This window comes from Coturnix japonica, chromosome 5, assembly GCF_001577835.2.
Source record: "Coturnix japonica isolate 7356 chromosome 5, Coturnix japonica 2.1, whole genome shotgun sequence".
In the NCBI taxonomy this organism is placed as follows: domain Eukaryota; kingdom Metazoa; phylum Chordata; class Aves; order Galliformes; family Phasianidae; genus Coturnix; species Coturnix japonica.
The window spans coordinates 579,607-601,096 of record NC_029520.1 but is presented as its reverse complement, the minus strand read 5'-3'; the positions used below and the strand labels follow the sequence as shown (position 1 = coordinate 601,096).

The following is a 21,490-nucleotide window of genomic DNA, read 5'->3' as shown; positions in this document are numbered from 1 at the left end:
CAAAGATGCTCACAGGAGGAATTATACATCTCTATCTGTATATATATCTCTAGATATAGTTTATTTTTTCACAATCCTGGTAAGAGTTACAGGTGTATTGGGAATCATTTACAGTTTCACAGCATATGGAGTGGCCATACAGCTTCTAATGTGAGTAACATACAGTGTGTAGAGAGCACACGTTTCCAGCCCATCCACCCACCACTCATACAATGGGTTTTCAAAGCTAATACTAGATTCAGCTACGTGGAAAGCCTGGAAAATGTTAGGGTACAGCGTTGGGTGTCATACAACACTGTCAGTCACAACGGGACAAGCTAAACTACTTTAATTTTCAATCTAGTATTTCTAGTCTACCTGCATTATTGCATTTATACGCTTTGTTTTTTGTAAGTCAAAGGAAATAGAATACTATATGGGAAAGGAAAAATTCTTGACTATTTTAGGATTTGAGCTGCAGCCCATACAAAGTGTCCATAGAAGCATAGACGAGGTTATAAATTCAACAAGGTATAAATTAGCTTTGTGTGTAGGTAGGTGTCCATTTCCCTCCAGGAAATGAATCTAGCAGCATATTGTTTCTGATATTAACCAAAAAAATACAAACCAACCCAAACCTGTATGTTGAACACAGGTAAAAATATGTGTAAGTGACAAGCAGGCCTGTTTGTACCGGGAAGAAAACAAGATGTCACTCTGGAAGTTATTATCAACTGGATAACAGGGGCTGATGGAGAACCCACTGGTGGCACAGCAGGCATTTCCATCTGACTTCCAGGGGCTTTGAGTCAGTCCCTGGCAAAGTAACACAATAAAAGCCAAAAAAGAAGAAAAGAAACCCCCTGTAATCAGACCTTCGAGTTTCTACAATCTTAGTTTCTCCACGAGTTTATAAGCAACCTGCACCTACCACTAGAAGGGAGCTGGTTTGTACTGGAGAATTGAGATGACACCTTTTAAAGGCTTGGATTGAAAGGGTCGTAACCAGTGACTCAGAAAGAAGGCATCAGGCTTAAGGAGGGCTGCTCGAAACTGGATAAAGCCAAATGATTCACTTGTTGTTCTTGAAAGGAACTGTATGGCACCCTTGTTCTTAGCAGATTGTCCCAGAAGCTTGACTGCTTGAAGCTGATGAGGCAAAACCAGGGATACAATGCAGGGTTGGTTAAAAGTGCAGGTCCTTGACTTCAGCTGAGAGCCAGCTCTATTCTCTGCCTGTATTTCTAGTGCTCCAATATATTGAGTACTAAAGTGTTCCTAGCTTCAGCCAGGCATCCTGTTTGCATACACTGTGTTAGCGTCTCTTGAATAATAGCCTGAATACCCCCACATCCAACTGGCAGGCAGCTCCTGGGTCTCCAATCCCAGGAAGAGCTTGCAGTCATGCAGTGTTTCATTAAGAACCATTTACTCAACAGATTTAACTCTCCAGGGCCAATCGAGGCCCTGTGATCTGAGCTAACTCATGCAAGAAGCAATAAAAGACTAAAAAATGACGTTGGAATAGAGCTAGGCAAGTCAAACTGAATGGTACATGGGGTGTGCTCCAAGCCAATGACTCAGTCCCTTCAGCAGCACCTTGCATCATCATCTGGGCTGCTAAATTCGAGCTATCATAGCCTAGCTCAATGACAGCTATCCTGTGGACAGCTGCATTCAGGAGGATGGACTTAGATTAGGTGCTCTATATGTTGTTTTTGACAGCTAAGACTGTCATTAACCTTACTAACATTCTGTGCTCCTTGCCCTTAAAAACCAGTTCTAAGAGTATTTAGAACAAGGCAGATTTCTCAACCCTTGTGACACTTCCAAGAAAGGAAGGGAATTTTAAGCAGGAATCATCTCTCACCGGTGAGTTTTTTGTTCGATTGCTTTTAAAGTTATCCTGATGGTTATTCACATATATTGCTGTCCATATAGGCATGGTTGTGCAGATAAAGACTTTCCCACTAAACCTGGTGGGGCTGGGAAGTGCCCATTGCTTGCCATTCTGAAAGTGCTGCTATGTTTCCTTTTCCTCCTAGGTTTGTTTGCAAAGCTGTTGGGAGTAGCAGGACTTACCACAGCCTATTAAACCAGAGGACAGTGGAAGCAGACTTGTCATCTCTTCCATTGTTCTGAGAGCTAGAAGCATCAAAAACCTTCTACAGAGCTGCCCAAGGGAGCATACAACAAGGTATGGTTATTGAATCTATAGCTTCAGTGATAAGCTGCAATGTCTGTGAAGTCAAATGTCTGATTTAGACTTTATCCAAAGAGTAAACTAGCAATCTAGATCTCTTCCAAACCCAAGCGCAGAATCTTATTCATTTTAACAATCAGCTCATTCTCCCCATGGAGATATCACTTCATGTCACAAACACCACACAAAGAATAACAGCAAGCAAATAACAGCATGTGCTCAGTATGAGAAAAGACAACTATTTATTTAGCACAGCGAGTTCAGTCATTTTAGCCTTCGGCTTCTCGACAGCTTTGAGTTCAATCTCGCTTCGATGCTGAGAGAGAAGAATTTGCTCTTCTCAGCCTACTTCTCACTGGACATTTGGACTCGGAATGAAACCACCGCACAGCCTGGCACGTTAAGGCAGAACAGGAGGTGTTTGCTAAGAGGAGGTCACTTGCAAGTGCGTGGTGTCAGCAGCGTGCCTGGGAGCTCATGTGGCATCTACGCTTCATCTGCCTGACTCAAGCCAATGCTAGACCCGCACTTTGCCAAGTGCTACACAGTCCATACAGTTCAATATAGTCTAAAAGTACCTTAATTTCAAGCGAGTAGCCCACATGACTATCCAGGGAGAGGAATAGCAGTTTTGAGCTTTTAGCATAATGGGCACATGATACATTCAGCAGTTCACTAGCCATACATTCTTTGCACTGAGCAGAAACCAGGACCAAATAAAGAAAGGTGGGTGCTGCGTGGTGTGATTCATGGCGCAAAAAAGACATCATGAACACCTTGTGAGAATGCAGGGGAACAAAGTGTCACCTCCAGATTTGGTTTTGGTTTTCCCTACAAGGAATGTGAATTTACTCAGACTGCGGTAATATAGATAGGTAAATATACAGACATACACAGAATATTCTTCAGGGCAGGGTGGTGGTACAGACACACTCACATGCACACATAAACAGAGGTGTTCCTCAAACCAAACCCAAGAGGTGGGCTCCAGATGATAGATCTGGACAGTGTTAAGTTACGGCAGTAAGCAGAAGATCCCTTATGGATAGGACAAATTACAGTCCCTGCCTGGGGAGGGCTGCATGTGGTTATGTACCCAGAGCATGAGCTGTCATCCCAGCACTGCCTCTGGGGGGTGTTTCTGGATGGGGATTCTGGCCCTGCACCCACAGGCCCTAAGGGCAAGATACGGACAGAAATGGTTAAGGCCCACGTTGGCTGAGAATTGTTTTTCCCTCTTCCTTTGCCAAACTTTAAGGAAAGAAAATGAAAACGCTTCAAAAGTAAAATAATAATAAGATATTCAAATGAGGCAGGCATTTTTTTTTCCTCCCCCTGCATCTATCTATGCTGATCAATGCTGAGTAGATAAATGCTGCATCTGTAGTGTCACACACTGCTAAAACTATCCAATAGCAGGAGAAGACAGGTGGAAACATCTCTTAAAGGCAGGAGTTGAAAATAGAGGAATTGGTCTGAAAATCACCAACCCTGCTTTGGTAAAACATGAATCAGAACAGGGGTGGCCAACTTCCCTCCCTCATAAGCAGCACAAGAAGAGTCCCTACAGCCAAAAGCTTTGTGCTCAAAAGGAAGCAGAGCCCAGGAATATCCATCCCTGTGTGCAAACACCATAGGTTTGGATATGTTACTCTGTACCCAGTGGGCAGTAACACTGATGAGGTTCCTGGATGGGCTGTGCTGCCTTTTGTTTCTGGCTTGTGCATGAGGACATGCCAAGGGCACTGCCAGAGGCTGGGTGCTCTACATCACCCCCAGGCTCTTGGATGAGGTGCAGGCAGGGAGGTGTAGCAGCAGCCCCATTGCATCCTCTTGCAAAGCCCTGCTGCGATTTCTGCAAAGGTTCTGTGCTAGGACTGCTTCTCAGCTACTTTGTGCCTTACATCTCTACTTTCCCAATTCCTCTCATAGTCCTCTGCTGTTGTTTACCCTCACTTCACCCCAGCCTAAAATGAATGACTGAACTGCAAAGCAAGATGAGGGGAAATCCACTCTTTAGACAGAAGTGATGTTATGGAGGCACCCAGCCATGGAGGACCCTTCTGTTCAACTCCAGCAAATTCTCCACTGTACTTGTGAAGGTAGAGGTAGACATTAAACTCATGCTGCATCAGACATCATCTGATACTCCCAGAGGCTGTGTGCCTTTGGGAATATTTTATGAGCCTTGGGGAAAAGAGGGTGACCATAGGAATGGCCATGCTGTGTTGAAAAGGCTTTTTGTCTTGGGAAGCTGTATGCATTCAGCCAAACAGATTCAGAGGTAAATAAAGAGGACGTGAGCCAAGAGAATTACCAGATTGGGTTATACACATCTGCTGTCCTATCTAGTAATTTTCAAAGACAAGTCACATTGGCTCTTTAACTGATTTCTGCTGAACTTACCCCAACATCTCATGTTCTTTTTCTAAGCATCACTCAAAAATCCCATTGGCTGCAACTTCTGTTGAGCTCCAAGGGAGCCTGTAGCTCTGACCTCATCTAATCTCTGATATCATCTGAGCTCTGACCCAAGTTAAAAAGACAGTGCAAGATAAAGTGACCCACTTCTTGGTGTCAGAGGAAGGGCATCTGCCAAGGCACTGAATCCTCTCATTGCCTGCCTTCCTTTTTCTTCCTAGAAGGTCTGGCTTTAGACCTGAGGTACTCACCAGTGAAACCAGGCTGCTCCCCAGTGCTGGGAATTTGTTTCCATTTCCAAGCTGTTGGAGGAGTCAAAAATCCCTGCTACTGTCACAGGCGAGGAATCACTCAAGGACAGATGGAACTTTCCAGTGACCTTGATCAGGGTTTCCCTGGCATGATGCAGGTCAGGGTTATTTTTCATGAGGTCCCAGCTCCTGTCCACCCCTAAAACCAGCTTGTGTTTCCTACCTTCTCATGTACAGAAAGGCCATAGCCTCCAGTGGGAAAATACCAGCTGAACAGCCTTATCCAAAGCCCCAAGAAATTAACACAAAGAAATCACGCTTTGCCCCACACACGGGGACAGGTGAACTGGGTCTTCTCGCTAGGCTCCATCTCTTCCCTCAAAACAAACTGAACAGAAAAACCAAAACACAAAGCAGGGACTCTGGATGGGACGAAGAACACTTTGGACTTGAAAACAGGGGACCGCAAGAGAAGTGGGGGTGGCTCCCAGGGAGGACAGCAGGGGAGGGGAGGGGACACCGTCATTTACACCCATCAGGAGAAGCTGAAATCTATACACAGTGGTATAAGCCAAGATATATTACATGAAAAGAACACACTGAGTGCATGGAGTTACCCACATCGGGTCAAACTGGCACTGTTGTCTTGAACAAGACTCTTGGAGTTGCGGTTGGTGTTTGACATTGACCTATCTAGCTCGCTCTCTCTATATAGATATGTATAGAATTTTTCTGCATGCATTTGTCTCAAAAGGAGCTGTACAGCCAGGCTGGGTTTCTCAGCCCACCCCATCTCGGTCTTCATTTTTTCCGGGCTAGGAACACCACTCCCACAACCACCGCCAGCGCCGCCACCGCCACTCCTCCAACGATGATCCAAGACTTCATGTTCTCGAAGATGCTGCCCGGTGACTCCTCGGAGCCATTTCCCTTGTGGTCAGAGTCAGGGGACTGGCCAGTGGCCTCCTGTGTCTCCGTGGCGGCTGCACTGGGTTTCAGGTTGCTGTGGTTGTTTGCAACAGCAGCATCGCTGCCTGCTTTCTTGGCAGCGACAGGATTAGGCTGCTCGTTGGGGGTCTCCTTGTCTGCATTCGTGGCAGGCCCAGGGCTGGGCTTTTCTGGCTTTCCAGAGCTGGCGGCCTTGGCATCGGGTTTGTTTCCACTTCGGACGTTACCTTTGGACTCCATCCTTTCGAGTGCTGCAGGTGGTCTGGATGCCCCGCACACAGGGAGACAGTTCAAGGTCTTCTTCGGCTTTGCCTTGCTGCTGGGTGAAACAGGAGCCACAAGATCAGGACAACTCAGTGCTTTGGGGTGATCACCTTTGGATGACGTTCACACTGGTGGTGTCCTACCTGGACATGATACAGCACCTGGAAGATAAAGGAAAGCAATGAGAGCTGGGTGAAACAAGCTACTGCCATCCCACCTGAAGAGGAGAACAAAACTGTGGAGAACTGTGAGCTGTAGTCAAAGCATCTACTCTAGTGCCTGCACTTGAGGAAACACCGAACATCAGACCAACCTTCACTGAGGTCTACTGTATCTATTCTTATACATCCCCAGCTGTGTATGCAATGTCCTTTATTTGTGACAGGATGTACTCATGTCCAGCCTGTTTCATTACCTCCCATCTGACCTCTGGCGCTGCCGAGGGCTCTCTGCCTGCTAAGTGAAATGTGAGCTCAATAACTGTCTGGGTTTAGAAACAGAGAAGCTCATCAAAAACCTCTCCAGATAGACACTGCTTTCAATAACAGCTCAGAGGACATTCATGATCCAAGCCCAGAGGCATTTAAAGGTGTGTAGATGTGATGCTTAAGGACATGGTTTCACACTAGGCTTTGCATTGCTGGGATAACGTTGAACTTGAGAACCTGAATGATTCTATGATTTCTTAGTAGAAATGCCAGATGCACCCAGAGGCATGTTCCTATGTCCTACAGCTCCAGTCATTTGTAAGGCTCTACTCCTCTGGTTTGAGGAAGTGTTAATTCTCATTTTACATCTGATGCAGTGATGACACAGGCCACAAAGAGAAAGTGAGGCTCACAACAGGAGCAGGCTTTGAGGTTCAGGCAGGGAGAGCCAGACTCATCGTATCATAAATATTCAGTTACCTACATAGAGACTTCAATGGCAATTAGCAGGGCTGCTCACTCTCCCTAGCACTGTGCAGTAATACTGTATTCTGCTATCTCTAAATATTTGCTGTTTTCCCCTTATGCAGATTCCAAAGGTTTCAAAAGATTTGGAAACCAAACTAAACCAAAATTCACTATCAGGTTTTGCACTTATTTCTTCCTGCCAAGCCAGGTTCTAAAAGCATTACAATGCATTCTGCAGAACTGATCCCAAAGCTGTCGATATCCATCAGACTTCCTAATTTCTTCTCTCCTCTTTCTAGCCCTGTGCTTTCAAAGGCACAGGAGCTGCTCATTTCTAAGCACCTCTGCAGCCCTCATCAGGCTCATTTTTGAAGGGTTTTTCTTCTCCTTGCCATAAAGTTCCCGTTTCATCCCATAAAGTTTTCCCTCTCATGGCCCATCCCTCCACCTTTACTTTCTTCTCCATAGCTCATCACATCTATTTATTCCCCCTCAGCTCCTGTCTCCACGTCTACCCGTTCCTCCCCCTTCCAGCTCCCATCTGCCTCCCATACAGACAGCAGCACTGTAGAATGAGGTTTTGTGAGAAACAGACTTCATTTCCCCTGTCTCCCTGATTCTATGCTTTTATTTAACAATCTTTGCCCCTTGCAGGGAGTTTTCCACTTTCCACCAGCTCCTCCCCAGGCTGGGGAGGGGAAGCAGAGATCATGACATCAATTAAGCAATTAAGGAGATAAAAGGAAAATGAAAGTGCTCTGAATTCCTGCCCAACAAAGTCCTTGGCTGGTTCTGCTTGCTGCAGCTCAAGGTCAGTGCAGTCAGACCCATCACAACAAGCCCTAACCAAAGCAACAGGGAAGGAGCAAATTTCCCTGGCTCCTTGGAGGGCACCTTTTCTGCTTCAGCCCCCCTCCCTGCCCACCACATTAGCAGGCGCATCTATTCATCTGTCTGCTGTCTGTGCAGATGAAAGCTGCATCAATTCTGCACCAACTGGAGCAGATGAGTCACTGCTGGCTTTGCTGTAAGGTATCACTCTTAGAAGGTCCTATTCCCAGCCTCATTCCCATGCCCTGTAATCTTCCCCTCACACTTCTGAGTTAGAAAGAAAGCTGAGAAAATCTGCAAGGAAGAGCTGAGTGCAGGATGCAGCATGAAGCTGCACCCCACAGCTGTAGGGGGTCCTCAAACATCACCCTGGCGGGACTCAATTACCATCACAGATTCATCCGTTGGCACCAGCTGGTAGATCACGAGCAGGTAATTTTAGCTTGAAAATTTTGTTCCGTTCTGGCAGACTGCACATAAACAAGGAAACGAGAATTTAGCCACTTCAAAAAGGCACCTTAAAGCTTAAAACTGTATGACTTTACAAAAGGAGGAAATAACAGCAAAATCAACATGGTTCTGAGTACCAAAAATAGGGCAGCTAAGGGAGCAGGCTGTTAGAAACAGGGTGCTACTGGGGTATCAGCACTGCTGCTGCCTTCCTACCTGACCTCTGCATGTCACAAGCCTATGGAAATGGGATTTATGTCATAGTGGAGGCTGAGCTGACTGATTCTAGATCTTCAGATGGAAGAAGGCACAGTGATGTTGATTATTGCCACCACCAAGAGGTCTTGGCTTAGGTGGCCAGGGGGAAAGCAGATGGAGCCACAAGAATGAGAAGTGATGGCTTTAGGTCCTTTCTGCCCCTTTCTGTGCTGCTGAGGCAACAGGCACATCAAAGGCAGCAAGATGCCATGCCAGCAGCCAGGCATTGTGACGGCAGCATACTGTGACTAAGCCATTTCCCATCTCCAAGAGGTGCTGTGATGGTGGATGAGGTAATGCGGTACATCTCAGTATTGCCATAAATCTCAGAGCAGCTTTACGTAAGGAGTTTGTGTCATGTCACTGGGAGCTTTTCAGCCACCTCCACTCTACTTTGGATCGACGCAACGCCCGGCAAATGAGATAAAACAGCATGAATGCATTCAGAGTGGGAATTGCTTTCTGTAGGAGCTCTTCATCAGGCTCAGTGCACCAAGGCTGGGCTGTGCAACCCTCCTGAAGCACAGCCTGGAGGCAGCAGCACTGAGCTGCAGCACATGCCGCTGACCCACTTCCCTGGGATGAAATATTGATGGATCCTTTTCCCAGCGTGCTCTTCTCTGCTTCTAGCATCCCAGATTAAATGCTTCCCACCCAACAATCCCTTTGAATTTTGAGCATCAAGGAGCTGAAAGGCTTTTAGCAGGCGGCGGCAGCCTCAAGTCACTGCTGACAGTGTCTGCATCAGCCCTGCAGCTGCATCAAGACCTGGAATCTCAGCCATCACATCCATGGTCCATTGAACGTCACAGGGTCTGTGTAAACTAATGTCACATTTCTGCTTTGTTACCTACTCTTACCCTATGTGAAAATAACTCCAAGAGCCCTGAGAAGAACTATAAACCTGCTCGCTGCCTGGTGCAGACAAACCCTCCTTCACATGCCTTGCAGCTGCCCTGGAACACAGCAAGAACAGGGAAAGCAGCACCAAAACAGCCCCAGGACACAGAATTTTGCCTCCATGGTGGCACTGCATGAGGCCGTGAGACTGCATGAATCTGTGTCTCCATTAATGGAACAAGGCTGTAGCCCTTACCACGCAGAATTGCAAGGCATTAGATCCCAAGCCTTTCCCTGAGACAGCTTTGCTCAGCCATCCACCCCGAGGGCTGCCTGCTCCAGAATGGAGGCCACTGCCTCCCCCAAAAGCCTCATAGTCTGCCCAAGGAACAAAAGAGCAATTCCCTGTTGCATCCATCCAAACACCTATAGCTGGGACCTCAGCAGTAACCCAAATGCAGAAGTGCTTTTGGTTCCTCCAAGCTTTGCAGTTCTATTCCCTCTATGCTGTGCCAAGAGGGGAGATGGGGAGAGGGTTCACCCTCCTAATGCTGCTTTTAGAGCCCCACCTTGGGAGTCATCAGTCCCATTTCTCTCTGAAGTGCAAAATACACGAGCAAAAAGATAAAATAAAATAAAAAAGAAAGAAAAAAAAAGGATGAGAAGAAAAAAGACAGAGAAAAAAAAAGGTCATCTCTGGCAGTACAGTAGCCCCAGGGACTGCAGTAAGCAGCAGTTGGATTTGGCAGCTCTCTTCATCTATGGGCAACCTGATAGACCCATCCAATGGAAGCCGCTTGTGCCATCACCCCCCCCTCCCCTTCATCTCAGCTGTGATCACAAAGATTGCAGATTCCGTTCTGCAACATCTGAAAACTGTTGCTTTGCAGCTGAAATGTGAGGAGCCCCTGCAGGTGGAAGGGGAATAATTCAGCAGTGTCCTTCTGGGGATCCGGGATGTCTCTCAATGCATGAAGGCTGCCCTATATCCATCCTTCCTGCGTCCCACTGCGGATGGAACCGCTGCACCGGGCCATGCCCGCAATTGTGGCCACCCGCCAGCCAAGGGATGAATATGTGCATCTAAGGGGGATTCTAGATTGTTCCTCCTGCTGCAATTGCATGGGTGAGGGGCTGGAAGGATGGGAACTGCTGAAGGTCGTGGCTGTGAAGGTCAGAGTGTGGATGTTGGTCCCCGTTTGGAGCAGGGAGCTCTGTCCAGCTGCGTCCTCCCATTCCTGACAGCATCCTGCCCAAGCCCCACCCAGGAGAAGAGGCTGCCATCACCTTCCTATGGCCCCAGCACCAAAGTTCTCCTGTGCTGACCTCGGATATGGCATAAAAAACCTCTCCCCTCCATCCTCAGTGGTCACTGAGACCTCAAGCAGGGACCAAGCAAACAGGTCTCTGCACACATAGATGCAAAAAGAACTACACATAGAGGCGCAGAAAAAGCTCCAGAGACCCCTCATGCATTTCATTCCCATCTGGTGTCTCCCTCCCATCTGATACACTAGCTCATTTCTCTCAGTTCTCCACAAGGGGCTTGATTTTGTGTTTGTCTGTTTCTCTTTGTAAGCAACTTTTCAGCACAAAGCAGGGCACAATATCAAATGCGATCCATTTGGTATCACAGATATGGCCCAACCCAGCAGAACAACCCCCACCTCCAAACATGGAGAAAGGAAACATTCAACAGCCAGGGCTATTAATTACCAGCACTGTTTGCTCTGCATAGCCTCCTGCCTGTGGACTGCTAGCAATTAGACATTTAACATGGCACTGTGCAGGCAGAAAGGAGCAGGAACACAGCTGGGAACCCGGCAAGAGCCTTCCAGGGCTGCAGCCTCCATCGCAGGGCTTCAGCCTCCATCCCAGCTCCATCCCAGCTCCCTGCCTCCATTCCAGATCTGCAGCCTCCATCCCACCTTCCTGCCTTCATCCCCTCTCCCATCCTCCATCCCTGGGCTGCCTGACCTTGAAGGACACGTGCACAGATCCTTACTATTTTAAGACATATTGTTATTTATCAATGGGGAATTAAAATCTCCCTCCCCTCTCTCCAACCTCCCCCCTCCCTCCAATTAGTGTTACGCGTGGGGAAAAGCAGCAGCCTTACCTCTGTCCTCCAGAGCTGGCTCTTGCGCAGAGAGGAGGGATGGAGGCAGAGGAAGGAGGGAGGGTGGGGGAGTGGAAAAAACTTGGGAGTTTCCCACAATGCGCCTCTGCAGACCTGCAGGAAGATGGAGAGCAGGGGAGGAGGGCAGAGAGTGCTCCAATCCGGAGGGGAGGGCTGGGACCGCGGAGGGGAACTGGATGCCAAGGTGGGGGATGGTGGGGAGGGGGGGGGGGGGAAGTCTGACACCCCCCTGTCTCAGGGCTGGGTGATTTGGGGCTGCCCCCACTGCACTGAGCATGCAGCAATTGCAGCCACCAACTTGGAGCAGGGGAGGAGAATGGGAGGGGGCAGCCTGGCAATCTGAGATGCTTCTGCACGTAGGTAAAAGAAAAAAAAAACAACAAAAAAAGGGATTTGGGGGCTCACGGCGCTCAGGATTTCTGAGGATGTTGTTAGAAACGCTGTCACACAAGAGATGCTCTGCACAGCACAGGGGAGGAAGCTAAAATGCTGCATAGAGGGAACGTTGTGGCATCTCTGTTCTCCCTGAATCCTCCCAGGTTAAAACCACCTCTGGGGCCAAACCTCACATTTCCCCATGGCCAAGTCCTGGGACTTCGTGTGGGTCTTTTAGCTGGGTTTGATCAGCAAATAAGGGTTATGATGCTTGTCCGTGTTTAAAGCAAACCAGAGAAAATCCATGGCAGTAGAGCTCAGGAGGGAGCCAAGTGCCAGCACAGCACGCAGTGCTTCAGCTCAAGATGCAGCAAGGTGAAAGCAGCTCCTTCAAGGTCAAAGGGAGACCTTGTCTCTTGTACATGCATTGGCTTCATGCAATAACTACAATAAATCATGTCATAACAGGCTAACTCTGCAGTCATCATATTTACATATAACCATTTTACCCCTTCAGTATATTATTGTTATTGTAATTCTGCATCTCTGCTGCTGCTCCACCTGCTCCTCTGCAACTTGATGAAGCTTGCCTTTGGTTTACTATTAGAACACTGCATCCATGCCCAATGATTACAGCTGGTTTCTGTCTAACAGCGTGATATGCACCTTGTTCAGCCAGAGCAGGAGCGAGAAGATCTGGTTGTTGTAAGGTCTGCGTGGTAATTCTTCTGTCCTTTAATATTAATGCCCACTGCTACTCACTGGGCACACCCCTGAGCTAGTGGTTGGTAACTTTGTCCACAGCAGGGGTTGGAAATTAGTGATCTTTAAAGACCCTTCCAACCCAAACATTCCATGGTTCTGTGGTCTCTAAGGACTCTTCCAACCCAACCATTCTGTGGTTCTGTGATCTATAAGGACCCTTCCAACACAACCATTCTGTGGTTCTATGATATGATTCTGCTTGCTGGCATAGCATCCATTAAGATGACTATTTTTCATTATTCTCAGGAGATAATGATTTGAACAAGTTGCTGAAGTGAGCCCGTGTCCTACAGGTGCATTAGGAAGCCCTGGTGTTACCAGTGAAGGGTTTTATCTCTTCAAATAAAAACCAACTCTGAAAAATGATTCTTCAGTAATCAGGGTGGCAAAGAAATGGTTGGAGCTATAATTGAAAACCACTTGTTGTCTGCTGGTAGCTTAGCAATAATCACTGCCTTGCTAAAATAGGAGCCGTTCTCATGGTGAACACGTTTCTTTGGCAGTACTCCATTGTCATTTGTCACAATTTCCCATCAGCCTTGCTAATGGCACACAGTGACAAATCAGAGGGGTTTATAATTTCTCAAGAAATGCTGTTTAAAAAAATCCTCAAAGATTTGGCTTTGGCTTCTTCAGGGTGTGACTGGAAGCCTTCTCCCAGTCTCTAGCTTTGAGTGTCACCCCTTTCTTCTTCCCTCAAGGATTTGCTGCCCTTCTATGTCAGTTTTCTTCCTCCTCAAACTCTGAGCCAGCAGCAACCCCCATCTGAGCAGCTCTATCCCTGTGAAGTTCACACCAATACCCCTCACCTGCCCTTTCTAAATGAGTGTGAGACCAAGCCTCAAATACCACTGCTCTTGGTGCTTATATGTTCTCAGGGATGTCTCATAACAACACTGAAAGAGAACTGATTTCTAACTCTTGCCTTTTTCAGGTGATTTTCCATATCCCACAATGGCAGGAGAAGAAAGCACCATCCTGTTAGAAGCACTGGCAAGTCTCACACTCGAAGACTTCCAAGCATTCAAGAAGAAGCTGCCACAGGATGATATCAAAGGAGGATGGAACATCCGCAGGGATGAGCTGGAGAAGGTCACCCATCCTTCCACTCTCATCAGTTATATGGGCGACAGCTATGGGGAAGGCGCTGCTATGGACATTGCCATCAGGCTGTTTGAGGAGATGAACCAGAGGGACCTTGCTGAAAAAGTCCTTGATGAGAAGGTGAAAGGTAAGCAGACAGGGTAAATGTCTTTGTCTTTTGAGTGCTTGGGACAGAGAGAAGCCAGTAAAAGAGCAGGTTTCAGCTTCATGGTGAGGCTGGAACAGTGAGGGTGTCCCTCTGATCCTATCAGGGTTCCTCTCCTCCCTTGCCTCATAACGCAGTGAGGCCACAAGCAGATTAAGGCCTTTGGGGACAAGGTCAGGGTGCCTGGAAGGGGCAGCAGTGTGCCTGTACAGGCATTCACTGCAGCCACAAGGTCCAAGCTGGCAGATATTTGCTGAGGTGAAGGACACAAGGGACACCTTGGGGACATTCCTGGAAGGGTCCAGAAGAAGAAAAAAGGGCTCAATGAATTGGGAGTGCATAACTGAATTTGATATTGAGGCTCTGAAACAGATGCCCTGTGCTGTCGCTGTGTCAGGAGCGTGGCTGTGCTTTGGAACTGACTGTGCTTCTGTCTGGTGCAGAATACAAGCAGAAATACAGAGAGCACGTGGCCAGAGAGTTCCTGCAGTACAAAGAGGTGAACTGCTGCCTAGGGGAGAACTTGTCCGTGAGCGACCACTACACCAACCTGACCATAGCCAGGAAGTCTTGGAATCAGCATGGAGATGAGCCTGGAGATGTCAGCTCTGACGCTGTCACCACACAAACACTCTTTGAACCCAGCAAAGACAGCCAGGTGCCGCGGGTCACGGTGCTGGTGGGTGCCAGTGGCATGGGGAAGACGATGACCATCAGGAAGGTGATGATGGAGTGGGTGGAAGGGACTCTCTGCACACAGTTTGACTACGTCTTCTGCATAGACTGCAAGGAGCTTTCCTGTTCCAAAGCTGTGAGCGTGGTGGACCTGATCTCAAACTGCTGCCCTCAACAGCGAACGCCGGCTGGAAGGATTCTGAGTAACCCGGAGAAGATCCTGTTTATCTTTGATAGCTTTGAGGCCCTGGGATTGCCCTTGGCTCAGCCCAAGGACCAGCTGAGCACTGACCCCACAGAAGCCAAACCACTGCAAACCACCCTGCTGAGCTTGCTCAAGAGAACCATCCTCCCTGAGTCCTCTGTGCTCATTGCCATGAGACCCACAGCTCTGCAGAGCCTGGGGCAGTGCCTGGAGGGTGAGCATTATGTGGAAATCCAGGGGTTTTCACCAGCTGCACGGGAGGAGTATTTCCACAGGTATTTTGGGAATGGCAGTAAAGCAGATTTGGCCTTCAGGTTTACCAGGGGAAACGCGGTCCTCTACAGCTTGTGTGTCATCCCTGTCATGAGCTGGACTGTCTGCACCATCCTTAAGCAAGAGCTGGACAAGAAGGATCAGCTTCTTGCGTGCTCTAAGACCACCACACAGATGATCATGTTCTACCTCTCCTGGTTAATGAAGCACAGAGACAGCAATGCCTGGCAGAACCTGCAGCAGTTCCTGCACAAGCTTTGCACCTTGGCTGCCGACGGCATCTGGAAGCACAAGGTCCTCTTTGAGGAGAAGGAAATCAAGGACCAAGGCTTGAATCAGCCAGAGCTTCTCTCCCTCTTCCTCAATGAGAAAGGTTTGGAGAAAGGCACAGACCATGGGAACGTCTACAGCTTCAGCCACCTGCACCTCCAGGAGTTCTTTGCAGCCATGTTTTACGTCCTGGAGGATCGGGAGGAGGTGGTCGATGACTCACGGCTCCTTGCAAAGGATGTGAATGTGTTGTTAGAAACCTACCACATGTCTAGGATGGATCTGAACATGACAGTGCAGCTCCTGTTTGGTCTGGTGAACCCCAAGTCAATAGAGTACGCAGATAAAGGGATCGGGTGCAGGATTTCATCACGACCTCGGGGAGATCTGCTGAGGTGGCTTCAGACAAGGCACAGAGATCTCTGCCATCGCCATGAAGCGACGGTGGTGGAGGATTTGGACACTTTCCACTTTTTATTCGAGATCAATGAGCGAAGCTTTGTGCAGAGCGTGCTGGGCAGTTTCACAGGCATAGCCTTGCAGGGTGCCAAGCTGACGCTGTATGACCAGGCGGCTCTTTGCTTCTGCATCAAGCAGTGGGTTGGGCTGCTCAGTGTCACCCTCCGGAGCTGCTCCTTCCACCAGCAGCATCGCAGGCAGGAGCCAGCCAAGGGTTTGCACTGGTAAGTACTGACTGTGCTCTGTATCCACACAGGATTTCCTTTTTCCTTTGCAAAGTTCTGGAACGTCCTAGAATTGCAAATGCCTCTTTCCATCCAATCCATGGAGGATTTTACCTATTCTTGGTAAGAACTGTGGGACAATGTGGTCATTCTCATCCCCTCCTTCCTAGGCAGAGCTGGCAGCAGGAGGAGCTGTGCTCACCTCTGCGCCCGCTGTGCCAGGCACTGTGGTACCCAGGCAGCTCACTCCAGAGCCTCAGGTACGACCCTGCCCCACAGCACCTCCATAGGGTGGGTGGCTGCACTCCCCACATGCTGCAGTGCAGTGGGGTATGGTGTGCCTCCATCCTGCAGGCTGCAGTGGTGCGGACTGACAGAGGGTGATATTGAAGCACTGGGGACACTGCTGGCCACACTCCCCAGCCTGGTCCACTTGGAGCTGGGTGACAGAGCTCTGGGTGATGATGGTGTGAGGATGCTCTGCACCGGGCTGCGCCAGCCCGGCTGCCACCTGCGTGTCCTGCGGTAAGCTGTGCTGGGACAGCTGCCTTCCCTGCATGGGAGCGTGTCCCCAAAGCATCCTCCAGGGCAGCCGTGTCCCTCTGCCCCACTGCACCTGGGAGGCAGCAGTGCTGAGGCTCTCTCCCACAGGCTGCGGTACACCCACCTCACCAGTGGGTGCTGCCAGGACCTCGCCGTGGCACTGGGCACCAGCAGGTGCCTGGAGGAGCTGGACCTGTCCTTCAGCTCCGGGCTGCGGGATGATGGTGTGAAGCTGCTGTGTGAGGGGCTCCAGCACTGTGGATACCAACTGCAAACACTACGGTAAGAGCATGCAGCACCTGCACACCCTGTAGGCTCCAATGCCACCGCTGTGTCCCCAGTGCTGCTGTCTCCCCTTTGTTCTGCAGGCTGGGGAGCTGCAGCCTGACCGGCGCCTGCTGCCAGGCCCTGGTTACGTGGCTTGGGCACAACCACAGCCTGAAGTGCCTGGACCTGAGTGACACCGAGCTGGGAGCCGGGGCCACGATGCTGCTGCAGCAACTCCGCCATCACAGCTGCACCCTGCAGACACTGGGGTGAGTGTGGCCACATGGACCTGGGGAGCAGGTTTGCCCAGCTGGTGCTAAAGCTGTTTCTTTGCATTCCCTTAAGGCTCAGTATATCGACACTGAGCAAGGATGCCCTGCAGGAGCTGGCTGCCCTGCGCGAGCTGAAGCCCAGCTTGAAGATCACAGACCTGCTGGAACACGAGGCCCCAGAGACAGGGGCCATGGAGCGGCTCAGCTTCCAGCGCAGCGTCAGGGCAGGCAGGGGGGCAGCTGGGCGGGGCCGAAAGGGGCTCCCATCCCCTCTGACGGCCCCTCCCCACAGCGGGAGCCTGTGTTAGCTGAGCTGTGCCCTGCTCTTCCTGCTGCTGACATCCCCCCCCGGTGCCAAAAGGCGAGTTTCCAAGCAGTTTAAAGGTTGAATAAAGAAGGTGCGTTCACACTGAAAGCCTGTTTTACTGCTTAACAAACACACACCCTAACGAGATGGGTGGAGGAGCGGCCATGGAGCCACTGCTCTGCGGTTCTGCAGGGCCGTGTCCCCGGCCATCACCCTCACAGCGGCGCCCCTGGGCAGCTGACATCGTCGTATCCCATCTCCCCGAGCGTCTCCTCGGGCACAGCTGCGGCATCATCATAATCCTCACACAGCATCCGCCCTGCGGTGCCGCCCCCCTCCTCCTCATCCCCGGGGCGATGTGACAGCAGCAGCCCCGAGCCCTGCAGCACGGAGCCTGGGGGAGGATGGGCGCTGGGGCACAGAGGGGACGGAGCAGCCCCGGCTCAAGGGATGAACCCGCTCCCACCTGCACATCCGAGCCCCTCCCGGCTGTAATCCAGCTCCTCGTACGTCGCCTCGGAACCGCCGTCCTGGCCGGTGCCTGCAAACAGTACACGCGTCAGCGGGTCCTTAAGCGTCCCCAACGGGGAGAGACCCCCAAAGCGACGCCCACCTGCACGCCGAGCCCGAGCGCGGTGCGTCTGCAGGGCCAGGGCGGCCAGGGCCAGGCTGAGCATCGCCCCCAGCAGCGCGCACAGCACGGTGGGCAGCGGGACATCTCCCAGCGGGACGGCTGCGGGGACAGCGGGGCAGCGTGAGGCCTCTCGGGGAGCACCCGACATCGGGGGCACCGGGCGCGGCGGAGACACCTGCACAGCCGTCCCCGTCCCGACGGCCGCTCCCCGGGGCCGGGCCGCCGCCCGCGTCGCTCCCGTCCTCATCGCAGGCCACGTGCGTGACCCCGGCGGGGCCGCACGTCCGCAGGCTCCAGGCCGTGGAGGAGCAGCGCCAGAGCGAGCGGCTCCCCGCCTCGCAGCGCAGCCGGCCCAGCCACGCGGGGCCCGAGCCCCGGTCCGGTACAGCGTGCAGCGTCCCGGCGGCCCCGCAGCCCAGCTGGCGGCACACGGCGGCTGCTACAGCCGAGCCGTCCGCCACGGCGCCATCGGCGCACACGCGGCCCCACGCTCCGTCGTGCAGCAGCTCCAGGATCCCGGCGCATCCGCCGCCGTCCAAGCGCAGTGACCGCAGCGCTGCCGCAGGACGAGGCCGCTCACGGCTCCGCATCCCCGGCGGCTCCGCGACGGCAGCGCCCGCCCCGCGCTCACCTGCGCACACCGCGCCCGCTCCGCCGCCGCCGCAGCCGCCCCGCGCCGGGCAGTCCCAGAGCGCCGCCTCCGTCCCCGCGCAGCCCCCGTTGCCCGCCCACGTTGTCCCGGTACCGGAGCCGAAGCGCTCGGGGCCGGGCGCCTGCAGGGCCGCCCCGCAGCGCAGCTGGCGGCACACGACGGCGGCGTCCCGCAGGCTCCAGGCGTCCCGGCACACGGAGCTCCAGGCGCCGTCCATATACACCTGCACCCTGCCGGCACACCGCCCGGGGCCGCCCGCCAGCCTCAGCCGCCGGCTGCCTGCACGGGAGGGCCGCGATGGGGCCGGGTGCGGACGCGCGATGCCCCGCAGCCCATCCCGGGACTCCCACCTGAGCAGATGACGACCAGCGCCGAAGGGCCGCGGCTCGGCCCCGAGGTGCTGCACCGCTCCAGGAGCTCCTCGCTGCCGTCGCACCGCAGTTCCGCGAGGCCGGAGCCGCCTCCCGGTGCAGCGTACGCCCTTTCGAGCGCCCCGCAGCCCAGCTGCCGGCACGCCACGGCCGCGGTGCCGTTGTCGCTGGGTCCCGCGGACACGCCGGTCCAGACGTCGGGGCTCGACGCCACCTCCAGCCGCCCGTCGCAGCGGCTCTCCCCGCCCCGCAGCCGCAGCGTTTCCGCGGCTCCCGAGCAGATGACGGCGGCCGCCCGCCCGGGGTCGCAGTCGGGCTCCCCGAGCACCGCGGCCGGGCACTCCCCGGGGTGCCGCTCGTTCCCCACGCAGCCGAGGCGGTCGCGCCGCAGCGGCCCCTTCCCCGCCCCGAAGCGACCCCCCGGCTGAACGGAGGCGGCCGGGCCGCAGCCCAGGTGTCGGCAGAGGACGTGAGCGTCGGGCAGCTCCCAGGACCCGGCGCACAGCGCTCCCCACGTTCCCCGCCGTTCCGCCTCCACCCGCCCGGCGCAGGACGAGCCGCCGTCCGCCAGTCGGAACCCGGTGTAGGCTGCGAGGAAGAGAGAGAACAGAGGGAGGGCGGCGGGATGCGGGCACGGGGTGCGGTCCGCCGGCCCCCGGCCCCACGCTTACGGGAGCACACGACGGCGGCGGCGTCGGTGCAGCGGTGCTCGGGGGGCGGCCGCGCCGCGCAGGCGGCCAGAAGCGGCTCGGAGCCGTCGCACTCGAAGGCGCCGTCCCAGAGCGGCCCCGACGCGGCCCCGAAGCGGCCGGGCTCGGGCAGGGCCAGCAGCGCCCCGCAGCCCAACTCCCTGCACAGCACCCGGGCGCTCTCCTCGTTCACTCGGCCGTGGCAGACGCCCAGCCAGGCCCGGCCCCGCCGCACCTCCAGCCGCCCCTCGCAGGCGCCGTCCCCTCCGACCAGCCGGGAGAACCCTGCGAGAGGTGCCGGTGGGTTCGGAGCCGAGCTCTGGGCTCCCCTCGGGGCCGCCCGGCCGCGCCCTCACCTTGGCACACGACGGCGGTGTCGTGGTCGTGATGGCCGTCGTAGGGCCCCCAGCCCTGAATGGCGCAGTCCCAGAGCGCGCTCTCGTTCCCTCTGCAATTAACTACGGCCACGCTGATGGGACCTTCTGCCGGGCCGAATTTAGAGCCGTGATGGGCGCCGGCTGCCGAGCCGCAGCCCAGCTGCTGACACACCACCTCGGCGTCTTCCATGGTCCAGGAGCCGTCCGCCACCGCGCCCCAGCGGCCCCGCAGCTTCACCTCCACTCTCCCCTCGCAGGGTCCCCTGCCGGCCGCCAGCCGCAGCTCCAGCGCCTCTGCACCGCGTTAAGCATCGGTTACAGCCACGGCCGCCGCCTCCCCCCGCCCCACATCCTCGGCGGGGCCTCACCCGAGCAGGTCACCCCCACGTCCCACTCGTGGCCGCAGAAATGCCGTCCCCAGCCGAAGTTGTAGCAGTCCTGCAGGGCCCGCTCCGTCCCCCGGCAGTTAAAGGGATGCAGCCAGATGCGTCCCTCGCCCTGCCCGAACGGGGCGTACGGGGATGCTCTCACTGCGGCCCCGCAGCCCAACTGCCGGCACACCACGCCGGCACCGCGGGCGTCCCAATCGAAGTCGTAGGTGCAGACTGAGCCCCATTCGCCTTCGTGCATCACTTCCACCCTCCCGGCGCAGCGATGGCCGCCTCCCACCAGCCGCAGATGGACGGATGAGTTGCTCATCGCCGGGGAGGGCTGCGATATGGCCGCAGGTCCAGCACTAAACCCGCACAGCTGCACACAGAGCAGCAGCCCCAGCACCCAGCCGGGCTCCATCCCACCCCACAGACCCAGCGTGCAGCACAGGCCGGGAGGGGAGATATAGGCATCCCAGGAGCCAATGGGTGCAGCGGAGGCCCCGCACAGCCGTTATCAGCGGGGTTATCTGCCTCCTGGCGGGGCCCAGCCGCCAATAACCTGCGCTGTGCCCAAATATGAGGCTGAGCTGCGCTTCTGCCCTCACACAGCCCCGGCGGGGGGGGCTCAGTACCTCTATGTCCCCAGGCCTGTTCTTGGACCCCCCAGGCCAACGAGGTCCCCATGGGGGGCAGCACAGGGCCGTCCCCCTGCAGTGCGGGCAGGGGTGGGGTGGTTCTTCCCCCCCAGTGGGACACCCGCAGTGTCACAACGTGGTGATGGGGGACACCACCGGGCTCGGTGAGAGCAGCCCTGTGCAGAACGACCTGGGGGTTATGGAGGGCAAGGAGCTGGACATGAGGCAGCATTTAATGCCATCCCGGCTGCACCAACACGGGGTGGCGGTGGGCACGGAGCTGTGTCCGGCTCCGCTCTGCCCCGTGTGTCGGTGCCGGGACCGGTCGCCGTGCGGGGCCGGGCCTTCCCGCTGGGAGGAGCCGCTCGCACCTCCCGCCGCCAGGGGGCGCTG

The 21,490-nt window shown here is 53.9% G+C and overlaps 3 protein-coding genes across 3 annotated transcripts; 1 reads left to right on the top strand and 2 right to left on the bottom strand.

The window, feature by feature from the left end:
- Positions 1 to 44: 44 nt before the first annotated feature.
- On the bottom strand, positions 45 to 11,522 carry CEND1 (cell cycle exit and neuronal differentiation 1). The gene is made up of 2 exons (XM_032444715.1): positions 11,461 to 11,522; positions 45 to 6,227 (listed from the first exon to the last, which is right to left on the bottom strand). Exon 2 carries the CDS (start codon positions 6,040 to 6,042, stop codon positions 5,656 to 5,658), a length of 387 nt encoding a protein of 128 aa, XP_032300606.1. The 5' UTR covers positions 6,043 to 6,227; positions 11,461 to 11,522; the 3' UTR covers positions 45 to 5,655.
- LOC107314160 (NACHT, LRR and PYD domains-containing protein 3) lies at positions 6,039 to 17,469 on the top strand. Its single transcript, XM_032444689.1, has 9 exons — positions 6,039 to 6,225; positions 11,459 to 11,665; positions 13,556 to 13,852; positions 14,314 to 15,976; positions 16,147 to 16,236; positions 16,331 to 16,501; positions 16,628 to 16,801; positions 16,888 to 17,055; positions 17,132 to 17,469. The coding sequence occupies exons 1-9, from the start codon at positions 6,069 to 6,071 to the stop codon at positions 17,364 to 17,366; spliced, it is 3,162 nt and encodes a 1,053-aa protein (XP_032300580.1). The 5' UTR covers positions 6,039 to 6,068; the 3' UTR covers positions 17,367 to 17,469.
- A 4-nt stretch (positions 17,470 to 17,473) lies between these two features.
- LOC107314166 (scavenger receptor cysteine-rich type 1 protein M130-like) lies at positions 17,474 to 21,427 on the bottom strand. The gene is made up of 9 exons (XM_015863117.2): positions 20,457 to 21,427; positions 20,068 to 20,382; positions 19,694 to 19,996; positions 19,002 to 19,610; positions 18,631 to 18,930; positions 18,175 to 18,555; positions 17,979 to 18,098; positions 17,832 to 17,906; positions 17,474 to 17,759 (listed from the first exon to the last, which is right to left on the bottom strand). Exons 1-9 carry the CDS (start codon positions 20,878 to 20,880, stop codon positions 17,581 to 17,583), a joined length of 2,706 nt encoding a protein of 901 aa, XP_015718603.2. The 5' UTR covers positions 20,881 to 21,427; the 3' UTR covers positions 17,474 to 17,580.
- Between the last annotated feature and the right edge of the window lie 63 nt (positions 21,428 to 21,490).

Bases quoted from the DNA above. Each gene is read 5' to 3' on its own strand.
- CEND1 (XM_032444715.1), bottom strand. From the start codon at position 6,042: ATGGAGTCCAAAGGTAACGTCCGAAGTGGAAACAAACCCGATGCCAAG.
- LOC107314160 (XM_032444689.1), top strand. From the start codon at position 6,069: ATGCCCCGCACACAGGGAGACAGTTCAAGGTCTTCTTCGGCTTTGCCT. The intron at 16,502-16,627 runs GTAAGCTGTGCT...TCTCTCCCACAG, and splicing joins TGCCACCTGCGTGTCCTGCG to GCTGCGGTACACCCACCTCA. The intron at 16,802-16,887 runs GTAAGAGCATGC...TTTGTTCTGCAG, and splicing joins TACCAACTGCAAACACTACG to GCTGGGGAGCTGCAGCCTGA.
- LOC107314166 (XM_015863117.2), bottom strand. From the start codon at position 20,880: ATGGAGCCCGGCTGGGTGCTGGGGCTGCTGCTCTGTGTGCAGCTGTGC. The intron at 18,931-19,001 runs GTGGGAGTCCCG...CCTCCCGTGCAG, and splicing joins GCTGGTCGTCATCTGCTCAG to GCAGCCGGCGGCTGAGGCTG. The intron at 18,099-18,174 runs GTGTCTCCGCCG...CTGTCCCCGCAG, and splicing joins GGACGGGGACGGCTGTGCAG to CCGTCCCGCTGGGAGATGTC.